General features: G+C 42.8%; 1 protein-coding gene across 2 annotated transcripts in view; it reads right to left on the reverse strand.

Moving 5' to 3' along the window:
* Positions 1-12,241, reverse strand: part of JMJD1C (jumonji domain containing 1C) — a 162,566-nt gene that overhangs the window by 15,627 nt on the left and 134,698 nt on the right. For both annotated transcript variants that reach the window (XM_065638640.1, XM_065638642.1), the window contains 5 exons: positions 11,418-11,590; positions 8,891-11,091; positions 5,804-6,005; positions 3,855-4,069; positions 2,707-2,859 (listed from right to left, as the gene is read on the reverse strand). In XM_065638640.1, the coding sequence (XP_065494712.1) occupies positions 2,707-2,859; positions 3,855-4,069; positions 5,804-6,005; positions 8,891-11,091; positions 11,418-11,590 (2,944 nt within the window). The remainder of the gene's footprint in view (positions 1-2,706; positions 2,860-3,854; positions 4,070-5,803; positions 6,006-8,890; positions 11,092-11,417; positions 11,591-12,241) is intronic.

The raw sequence follows: 12,241 nt of genomic DNA on the forward strand, positions 1-12,241 counted from the left end.
TACCCTGTGTGACTAAGATTCACATACAACAGCTACTTTTCACAATAAGGAAAAGAATAAAGATTTTTAACAATACTGAAATCTAAAATAGCCACAGCTGTAAGACAGACCCCTGCCAACAACCTCAATGTTTCAAAGTATATTCCCTTTATTACATTTAGTGAGTTGTCAGTTTAGCAGAAGCCAAAATCCTTTACAGTTGCTATTGAGGCGCAAGACTCAGTTCTAACACAGAAAAGACACAACTAGGCTGCGACTGTACGGGTAGTTTAATCTGACACAATCCGCACTCCAACTGAAAGTGGCTGTCTTCAACCAGAGAGGGTCAAACAAACAAAAAAGATGAACTTTTAAGCAAACCTATTCTCTGATTTTGCCAACCATGCGGCTGCACCAATGTTATTGGTGACACAAAGGAGAGGGAAGTTGCATCATGGATTGATGTCAGATTAAAGCAACTGTGAACCACAAGTCTGCATGTACTGGTTGAAAAATCATTTGTGGCAGCAGAGAGGGCCTAACTGTTAGGAGAGAGACGCTTCCGATTAAGTTTCAGGAAGGCTGTCCCTCCCAAAAAAACACGTGGTGTAATGACGAGAGAGAGGAAGAAAGAAAGCAAAAAATGTCTGGCCAAGCAACTGCTCACTGAGCTGCTACATGATTTGGGGACAGAAACAGGAATGTAATTTGTGTCTCAACCCCCAGTCTTGTATCCTATCCACTGAACTGATAGTTTTAAGAGACTCTTCAAATCTTTCTACTAGTTTGCTCAGCTCCAGCAAAGTAAACTAAGGAGCACACTAAAGGAAGCATTTAGCACATTTAAAGCATTATTTTCTTACACTGTAATAGATACAGAATGTACCAAATCTTCCTTTCAGACAAATATTAGATTAGTTAGCTATTTTATAGTTTTTGTAACTCCTAAAACATTGAAATACATAACTGGTCACAAACATAAACTGAATCTAAAAACGAAACAGCGTATCTATTTAATGCAATTTACCACTGAAATGCCATGTCATTCCACTTGATGGTGCCATGAACTGTCTGAAGGTAACAATGGCTGCACATTCATTCATTCATGTAGTAAAGTAATGAGAGAAGTCATTGATAAGTATATGAATAACAAATATTTAAACCTCTAACATTCCTGCTGAAGCAGGGGAAAACCAGTGTATTCTCAGTTACATTTAGCAACTGTAAAAACAACCACCAGTTCCAGGAAAAATGGTGTAATATAAAGTGCTATTATATGGGATGGGTGGGTGGTTCTGAACTTCGTAAGAGTGCCAAAAGAGCAAGATAGTTCACATGAATCCTACAGCATCATTAGAAATAAAGCTGCAGAGAAGGAAGCTATCGTACTTCTGCTTTTGCACATAACGTTGTGACCAACAATAAGGAGAAAGTCTTCCCTGCTAGAAGACTGAGAAGCAGCCTGCTTCTGTATACTGCTTTTTTAAGCTAGGAAGACATTTTACTAAAATTTTCCTGGCGGGTTAACACGCACACTATAAAAAGCCTCTGACTGCATGTTCCCACTGGGGTAAATAACGTTGGGCCTCTATCCCGAGCCACGTCAGATGGATGCACACACATGCACACATACAGACCCAAGCCAGTTAAGAGCTGCTGAAGCAGCCTCCAGCATTAAAGCACTAGAGACTGCTCTCAGTGTTGGAAAACACCAACATTCGTTCCCTAGAAACTTCAGGCTTTAATGGAAGTCTCTGGGAACATCCCATAACCGCAGTGTAGGAGGCCTCTCGCTGCAAGCCAAGGACAAAGTGGATGAGTCTCTCTATTTGTTAAAGATTTGCCATCTGACAGTAAAGCTTCATTTTACTAACACTTCACATCTGTGACATTATGCTGCTATGACAAACATGGAAATGCTTTTCCAAACGGCATTATACTTGAATCAGTTCCTGGCGCAGCGTCTGCCCGCAGGACCGTGCCAGGGCACAACGCCTGCCACCCGGGGAAGGCCACCCCTTGAGCACCCATGTCACAGCCCAGGGCTGAACAACCAGATCAATCTTCCAAGCCATTCCTCTTTGCAACTGCAACCACGCTGGGCCACTCAGGAAATACAGGTTTGCAAATCACTCCTGTTATACTTCACTACGGACTAGACACTTTCATTGAAGCACAGAATTAAGATTAAATTGATTATGTGTGTGGGCTGCTGGATTGTGAAACCTCCACTAATGCTCATTTTAAATACTACGTGAAGTATTTTTCTCCATCTCTCCTTTTTTTTTTTTTTATAAGAAGAAAATAGGCTGTTAAGTCTATATAACAAACCATGTACTTCTGAAGGAGGACTCCAGAAATCACCCAAATCAAGGCAAGCCTTAACAGCAAGGAGTCACCAAAAAGCAGGGAAGCATAATGGGAGTTCCAGTCTCACAGCTGAGGAACAAGATTTAACCTTGGGGGGCAAGGCACAAGCAATCCAAGACAATCCACACAAAAAGACTGGAAAGCAAAGACCTAAAATAGCCCCCACAGCAGTTGCTTTCTGAATGACGGATTCTACATCTACTGACAAAAAGGAGGCGAAAAAGATCTAAGAGAAATCAAAGTGCACAAGCAGTAATTTCACACTTTACAGAAAGGCAGTTCTACTAGTGGGTCAGCAGCTCTACAACAAATGAGAATAAACAGCATATACAATACTCTAGTTCATAAAGAACTGACCTCTAGAACTTTTTCTTTCCTTTGCCTTGTAACAATCTAGGCAGACCACAAATCCACATTTTTGGCAGACCCAGTGAATGTTAAATAACGTGGCTTCACATGCATCACACATCTCACGGACTCCTCTCACTGCTCTCTTCCATGCAATTTTGGCTGAAATACAAAATAAGCAGAATAAAAGGACTGAAATTTAATTGCAAAGCACAGAATGAATAGTCTTTATAGACGAAGCAGTCGTAATTTTCCCCTCAGAAGCAACTGGGTGTGGGGGAAAGAAGTGATCCTTCATAAACAGACCATCGCCATCTGCCCACTTAGTTGCATTACATGGCATCCCCATCAATGATAGTATCAATACACTATAAAGAAATTAAAGCATCCAAAAATCACAGACTAAACCAATACAGAAAGAACGTTCCTGCTCCACATGAGTGGGTTGGAAGTACGAAGAACTTCTTTAACGTACGCTTTCAACCCCATGCAATGGAGAGAGCTGGGTTTTTCATCTGACTGCCTACGGGACACGTTTAATCTCAAGGGCAGCCAAACTGGTGAGTCGGAGGGTTCAAGTGGGCAGGAGGGGAGGGAGGTGCGTGTCCTGGAGACCTGGCGGCTCTCTGCCCCACCTCCTCCTCCTCCTGCCTGCCATCAGTGGAGCCACCAGCCCGTTTCCAGCCTGTGCCCATCTGCCGCGGGACAGAAGGACAAACTGCGGCTTTGGTGGGGAGGAGGCAACAGCGTCAGCACACGCTCTGCGGGGCCCACGCTGTCACGTTATTCGCCTTTGTTTTGGGAAGCAGACACGTCAGAAACACAATGTCTGCTGGCAGGAGTCGGTACCTGGCTCGCCGCGGGCCTTGGCATGGAGCTGCCCGCTCCGGCGGGGAGCTGGAGGCCCAGCTGGGAAGCGAGGCTGCTCCAGGCCCAGCAGCAGCCTGGCCCGGGCCCAGCGCAGGGACAGGGAACGGGCTGGCTCACTGAGGAACACCCCTGCCCCTTCCCAGCATACCCTCTTACAAAACAACCTAGGAAAAACCAACGTGACAGTCCAATTAAGAGAACTACCGGAAAGGAAGCAGTGGGTCATGATGAACGCAAACACTCGAGTAAAACTGCAGAACACTGGAAAGTATCTGAGACTTCCTTACCGTCTTTTTTCACCCAGGACATAGCTGTTTTCTCAGATGTTACTAACTGACAAAATTTATCACCTATGATATCTAGAATGTATTTAGAAGTTTCTAGGTCCAGTTCGTCATCCTCATAGTTTTCGTGCGTCCATAAACTCAGTGCTTCATCATCATATTGATCAGGAGAGGAGAAACCATCTATCCGAACCACTCCATTCTTACTAAAAGATAACCTAAAAATGAAAATAGATAGTTCAACTGCATATATCATTATAGTCTGAGATTTATAGTTTAACTTGCTAATTTACCTTACTGCTTACGTCTTACAAGTTTTCCTTAATTTCTTTAGCATCCTGCCATATTCTTTAAAAATAAATCCTGCTGCCAGAACTAGTTTCAAAACAAACAGTAAGGCAGTATGAAAACTAAAACATACTTTTTGCATTTGGTTTACTCAACATTCTCTCTCTGTAACATTTATTACTGCTTTAAAATTGCAGACAGAAAAACTCTCTCTTCCCCCCTCGCCCTGCGAAGTTTGATTCTTTGGTTCTACCTATTTATTCCTCACCCTTAATTTTCTGAGTGCCTGTGACAGCAATCGCTCAGTCTCACTCATTTTATAGGTCTATCCTACTGCTCTCATACTCAGAGAACAAGAGTTATAACACTATATTTAAGTCTTTATAGGCAGAACAAATCACTAATACAAGACAACAGCTCTGTAGCCGCTAATTGCTGACCTTTAAAATAACTAAAGGCTTTCCTGTTATCCTACCTGATATCATTCCACTAACCATGCCTACATTTAGCCTGGTTTTAAGCAGTAACAATTATTCCATCTTGCATATACAGGATAATTCATTATAAATATGCAATTATTATATAGTTAAGGAATTTTACAGCAATGCCAGTAAAATAGTCCTGAACTCAGAACTAAGACCAAAACCAATACTCAGACGCGTATTTAATGAATAAGAAGAAATGATGAATTTTCAGTTACAACAGTGACTTCCAACTGTAGTGGAAATTTCATTTACAATTCAAGCCCTACTATCTAAACACAATGAAAATAATTTATCTGCTGTAAAATTTACCACAATATATTCAAAACAGTCACATTTTTAAATTCCATAACTGTGTTTTTAAATGTTAGTAGAACTTTGTCGCTGATGTTCTCTTTTATACAGGATAAAAAAGCCCCCAAACTTCAACAAGGCCACATTAAGAAGCAAATATTCTTATGCAGAAGGTATTCCGAGTCCAACCTTGAAATGATTCCTGTAGGACTACCAAGTCTTGTAACTAAACCTTCATTATAAAAAATTAAACCCTATCTAGGGAACAATTTCCTGTCCAAAACAAGTTGGATATACACTGACAACACAGCCCACGTGCAAATTAAAGCTGTTTTGTTCTCTTTCGGTCGCTGTTCTGCTTGCGTCAAGTACGCTACGCTGCATCCTGGGAAATTCTCTTTCCAACATGTGAGTTTTCCTTGATTAGCCATTAATTGTGAAAAAGCAGGTCACAGCTCCTCTGTCCTCAGAGAACTGCCAGAAAACCCGGAGCAGCATTCCCACCATCCACTGGCATAAGAACAATTACAAATTAACGCAACTCTGCGGTTGTACAGCTTGTCCAGAATAACTGAAGCTTGCCTTTTGAAAATCCCACTTCAAATGTCAGACACCTGCGTAATGGTGATGTGCTGAATTTTCTACTTGCCTAAGGTACCCTGGGCAGCTGTTCTGATGTCTTTGCTATAAAGCTTTAAACAGCAATAAAGTCAATCCACAAAAGAAATCAGAAATACAAATGTAAATACTGTTAAATTAGACAGTGTCTTTTATCAGGCAGACTGACTGAGCCAGAAAAATCAGACAAGCTTTCAAGCATGCAAGTCCTTTGTCAGTGTTATTTTTAAAAGTTAAACCACCACATTATCAGGAAATCACTGTACTTACCGCCGAAAGTAGTAAAACCTACAAAATACTGGTGAGTGAGTTGGTTCTTCTCCCTTCTTACTTCTTATTAACCTACATTCTCTGCATTTTTGCAAATTTGGTCCTATTTCAGAGCAAGAATCATCCTGCAAGAAGGACTCTCCCGTTTGCTTCAGCTTCTTTACTTTGCGCCAGTCTTTCAACACTGAGCGAGGTATGCCAGCTGCAAGGGAAGGAGAGTTTCAGGTGAAGTACTGGTAGCCCTTATTTGCAGAACCCACTCAGATCAGTCCATGTTCAACAAGTACACTTGTTACCTGCGTAACATTATTACTTCCATCTGTTCACCTATCAGCACCGAAGTTTGAAAGGCACAGGTACCAACTAGCCTTTTACAGGCTGGAGCACAGTTCACTACCTGCTCAGCTACCAGGAATATCCAGGACACTGTGTTTTATATTAGGTTTATCACTCACCAAATATTCCCCTAAAAAACATCTTCAGACTCTCCTTCTTATGAAACCAGAAATACAATATCCCAAGAAAGAAACATTCTACTTCTGTTTCAGATGAAGATGCAAAAAGGTAACAATTCAGTGAAAGCAGAGCTTAAAAAAAAATCCTGCTTCTTCAAAATTTATTTTTGCTGGGGTTAGGTATGATTACTGAAGAGCAGCTCTGTTCACATGTAACTCAACTGAACTTAATGCAAAATATCTGACATAAGGAAGAACAGAATCCTCTACCCTCCGTCAATTTCGTTGGCTTTAGCAGGCTGACCAGTACAGTTCTATTTTCAACTTGAAAGTCAGCAGATCTGACACTGAGTAACACGAGGAGCAAGTCTATTGAGCAATCTGTGCAATTTTCACATACACATTTTGAAACTGAACCCTGTTGTTATTTAACCAGGCTTTCATTTTAATTACTTTTAAAAGTGGCACCAGTTTTATCTACAGATAGATAGGTGTATCTGTCTTTTCACCTACTACCACTCTTGAAAGTTCACATCCTGTAAATGGGGATCTGATGTCGAATGACAGAGGTCAGGGTGCTAACTCTGGACTTGGTACCTGAGTTTGGATCTGTATTTTGCCAGAGATGACTTGTGCAAACTTTGCAAGTGACAGACTGCCTGTTCCTCAGTTCATGGCCTACAAAACGCCCTCCCAACTCATCCGAGGAGCACGGTGGTATCTGGATTAAAAGTTGGGAGTAGCAAAGGCCAAAGTACAGGTTTGCTAGTCCAAACCAATGTTTCCTGCCTTGGAACCAGAGATCTGGGAGTCATCTGGGAGCTGCCAGACTTCAAGCTCTGTGGGCAGGAACTTGGAAGACCCGCGGCGCTAGCAGGACTGCAAAATGCCTGGCTTTGCAGGAGGCAGCCGCGCAGCCCGGAGCTCTGAGGGCTCTGGCTTGCACACAACCTCCCGGGGGCTTCCAAAACGGCATCGGGACAAAGCTGTTTTCAAGCCTGGCAGTAACCAGATACCACCCACATGGCAAAACTGCCACCAAGCCCCTGGCCCTGAAGTACAGTTATCTTCAGCTGCCTACCCAGAGCCTGGGGGACCTGTGCTTTCCTGACAGCTCCTCAGAGTTGATTATGTTTTTGTATGTCTTTGTGGCAAGTCTTTTTTTGTAAGAAAATCTCTGAACAGCACGCTCTCAGAAATTAACATGAAGCTTCCACAAGATAAACTGACAGGAGTACCAGAGACACTCATGTATTCAATGGGTCAAGTAAGAGAAATGGGCAGAAAGATCCAAGGCCTATTAAAATTTCTAGAGAGGATGGCCAGCACACGAAGCTGCTACCACAGCACAGGCCCAGCCTGTCGACGTGCAGGGCACGGGCTGTGTGACTCACCAGAGAACGTAATACCAACTCCTACCCATTTCCATAATGTGTTATCATATATCACTCTGACACTCAGGCACCACTAGCCAAACACGAAGCGACTGCCTGCCCTTAACTTGGGTACGCAATCCTTCTACAACAAACCTATAAAGAATCTTTTGCAACAATACAAAGGTCATAAAGACCTAACATGTTACGTGTATATATTTACGGACTCTTTAAGAAAACAGAGAAAGACTTTATAGACATGTTCTCCTTGATCTTCCCTTTAGCTGGGGGCAGGGGGAAGGTAATACTACTCTCACTGGACCCAAGCCAGAATAGCTCAGACTGCAACACTTCCAGCACCCTGTTCAACTTCAGCATCAAGCACTCTCAGATACCAGACGAGTTAACTTCATACACCATGCAGTGAAAAGCCAGAGAATGTAATTAGAAGGAGCAGTGCTCATTTTCTTATTACCTGTACTCAAAAATGACTGCAAAAAGTAATTTAATGCTAGACTTTTTCATACTTGACCAGAACAAAGACAAAAGACTAGGCCTTGGAGAAGAGTAAGCTGGGATACAAAAATAAGGTAAGTTCTTAAATAAAATCCCTCATGCTGGCAGACCAGTTTCTTTTTTCAGACAAATCTAGTTACAATCTGCTACATGCTCCAGCATTACATTTAAATTGAAATTTTTATTTCCCTAAATTTCTTTATTCCTTAAACAAGAGACATTTAACACCATGTAAATACACATGCTCATTAGGAGTATGAAATGATTCTCCCTCAAACCTTTCATTAAATTAACCAAATCGTAACAGAGTGGCATCAGGCTCTCAAGGAACTGCCTCTGGCTTCCTGATCAAAGGATGAACAAAGTTCAACAATAGCTAACCTCTCCCTTCAGTAGTGCTCTAAAAATAAACACATTAGATCTTTTAAAATAGATACCTGTCTCAATATAAGCGACACAATATGCACCAGTCTGTTGAATTCTGATGGGCGGCATAAACCAGTTTGTTTACTGCTCATTTTTAGGCCCAGAACCAGTTTGTTAACACACATATACAAAACGCCAAATTTCTTAAACCCAGGATATTTCAAATGGCCTCAAGATATATAAACCCGGACCTACTCATTTACACAAATATGCTTTTTAAGTCTTTTCCCAGCTATCGTGCATGACAAACCCTCCAGGATTAACATTGCTAGACTTCATATTAGTCTGTCTCTTCCAAATCAGATTAATATACTCACTGCTGTTACTGCTGCTCTGTAACTTCAGCTTGCTTTTTTCTTTGGCACTCCTGCTAAGAACACCATTCGGTTTTACTTCTTCCTCTGTATCACCCTTTTTTTTCTGCAAATCATTTTGTTTCTTTTTGTAAGTTGGCTTGGGCTGCCGTTTAGTCCTTTGCTCTGACTTGCTCTCGCTTTCATCAGAGTCTCCGCTTTCAGAGCCAGACTCGTAAGTTCGTTTTGCTTTTCTCCTAGGGTGCTTCTCTTCCTTCGCAAACTTATCTGCCAAGATTTTACTATCTATGTTATTCTGCAAATCATTTGATGTAGAAGCTATTAAATTGACAGTACATGGCTTAATAATTTCTGAAACACTGTTCCCTGAATTCTCTTTTTTATTAGTGTTTTTATCTTCCTCCGAATGTCTCGTTAGCCAAGCCTTTTTCAGTTTCGTGTGGTAGTTTGGCTGACTCGTCTGGGAAGTTTGCCCACTGCCTACAGAGTTCGCTTTGTTTATCGTATTACAGACGATAGCACTGTCTAGGGAGAGAGAGGTTGAAAATGTCTGATTTTTCGCAGAGTTGGACTCAGTCTCACTGATGTTACTACTTTTAAACTGAGCCGCAGCCAAGGCTGCCTTGTGCTTTTTCAAATGGACAAAGTCGGTGGAGGTGGAGAACCCCGAGCCGGGCTGAGCAGCGCTGCCTGTCTTGCCAGCGGCGGGTGTAACCGGAGCTGCAGTGCTGACCTTGCATTCCTGGGCCTGCGCCACCGCCTGACTCGCCGCTCTCGAGGCAGGACACTCCAGCGGCGCGCAGGCCAAGACCGTGCTCGATAAGGAGTAAGTCACTTCTGAACTACCCCAGCTTGACACGCTGGTAGTGGTTGCGGCTGAGGCGGTGACACCCGTTTTGGTGCTGCAGATCATCGTTGTGGTGGGGGTGACAGCACGAGGAATGCTGCCTTGCGAGACAGCTGGAAATTTCTTTTCATACTGTGTGCGAGCACTGTCTGAGTTCATATTTGGCAGAATGATTCTTCCAGTCTCCCTGGCTTCCGCTGTTTTCAGGCAATCTGCTTGATTTGTCACAGCTGAAGACCTCTCACTAACTCGATCTTTGGAAGCAGACTGCGCTGCTGGTACGCTATCGTGTTTCGTGCTAGAAGGAGGACGCACAATAACAGATGCTGTAGCGGACTGTGACTTTCCACTCATTCTTTCAATGTGCCAATCCACTTTTTCATTATTTGCGGCATTATTTGACTTCCATATTTCTGATAAATTCTGTTCAGAAGCACCCTTGTAAACAGTCTGAGCTTCCTTAGGCTCAGGTACTAAAGTTGGTGGTTTCTGCAACTCCTGTATTTTGCCACCACCAGCATTAACGGGTTGAACGGGGGTCAGAGTTGGAGGCGAGAGGCTGCTATAGCTGCTTTCCTTCTTCTCCAGGTTCTGGTGCACGGGGGGGTGAAACACGGGGGCTCTGTGCAAGGCAGGCATGCTCCGGAGTGTATTTGAAGACGAGATTGACAACTGAGTAGGGCTCCTGCTGTCGCTTCTAAAAGAACTGACAGACTGCACTGACTGCGAAAGCTGCTCGGGGATCTTGCTCGCAGAGCCTTCACTCTCTGGTTGGTGCTTAATTAAAGGTGGAGGTTTTGAAAGAGAAGAAATATAAGAGGGGAGAGACTGAGGACTAGCTGCTGAAGGACAATTAGTTTGCTTATCAATATATGCGCTTGAAGCTTCCTTTGACGGGTACGATCTTGGTGGTTCATTTACTACACTGTTAGACAAGGTGGTGAAATAGTTACTCTGCGGCAAACTCTGTGGAACTGAATGCTTCATTTTATACAGTTCTGACACAGAGCGTTCAGTGTCTTTGTCGTATTTTACCGAATGGCTTTTGGGACTTGAAGATAAGGACGTTACTCTGGAGTAGTTCTCTCTCTCTCCCTCCAGTGCCTTCATTTTAGCTGTAAAAGGAGCAACTTCAATACTTTCTTGGAGTATCCGTCTGTGTTCTTCTTTGTATTTGCTCAGTCGCTCCCCAGACTCCTGTGGCGGCCTTGGCAGCTGGTTCAACATTGGATCTGCAAAATGTCTGTGCATATGGCTCTCCTTTGCTGCCTGTGTTCTGCTCTGCTCTAGCTCCGCCTTTACCGGTGCAGTTGTAACAGAACGTAAAGGTTCAATAAATGCTTTCCTCTCCAGCTCTCTGTTTGAAAAAGGTTAAGCAGACACAGGTCAGTCTGAATGTAGCGCATGTGCTAAAGGGAAGACCTTTCTTCCCATGCTCTGAACAAAGTTATTTATTAACACAAAATAAACTTTTCTTTATATTAGGTACAATTTTCAAAAGCCTTCAGATGACTCAGGCACTCAAGTACCATTCCAAGTCAACAGGGTAGAGTCTGTTTTGCAGCACATTGACAAACCTTCTTCTAGGACGGGCACCCATGTTTATAAATAAACTAAAAATAAGCCAGAAAACATCAGCTGCCAAAAGGTACCCTCTCACACAGTGTTAAACAGCAAACTTACTCTTTGTGATGCTCTACCATGCTTTTGGACAACGGCGGGCTGGAATGCGCTGTCAGTTTGAGAGGCCGAAGGGGATCTGCGCTGGACGGTCGCACGGGAATGTGACTCAGTAAACCGAGGCTGTCAGCTGAGGTCACCGGGGTGGGCTGGTGTAACCAGGGGCTGGGAGTATTCTGTTAACACCAACCAAAACAAAACAATGAAATCAGATTTCAAAATAATCACAGGACCACGAGAGTTACTGTATCAAGTAGAACCAATGATCAGAGTGAAGTAATGTATTTCACCATCAAGTCATACACAGTAAATAAAATTTAACATTTTAAGTCACTTTTTGGTCAAGTGAAACACCTGGCTGTACTTCCCCTGGACTTGAGGCATATAAAATAGTTTACATGTTTCAGAAGTATTCTTGGAACCATTTAATTTTCAAGTATTCAGTGTGACTAGTTAATTCTAGAATGGCATCTCAAGCTCATCAAACCAATGATAGTCGGACAGCACTTAACTTCAGTTACTAGTAAACAGACCATCGGCTCTTCAATGAATTGCAAGAAACATTTCTTTCAAAGGACAAACACGGTTTAGTGCTTCTGGAAAACAATTTCATCTCCAGCTTTATAACAAATTTCGATATAGACAGAAGTATCTTCTATCACAACAGACAGAAGTATCTCTTTCCTGGACAGATCCTCTCCTCCCCCCCTCTAAATGATTAAGTATGATAATCCTAACTAAACTGCTTCACCCACCACACTCTGCAGCATGGCAAAAGCACAGTATGCACGATTTTGTGCTGCGTACCCAATTCCTCAAGACGTGGG

This window comes from Caloenas nicobarica, chromosome 7, assembly GCF_036013445.1.
Source record: "Caloenas nicobarica isolate bCalNic1 chromosome 7, bCalNic1.hap1, whole genome shotgun sequence".
Classification (NCBI taxonomy): Eukaryota; Metazoa; Chordata; class Aves; order Columbiformes; family Columbidae; genus Caloenas; species Caloenas nicobarica.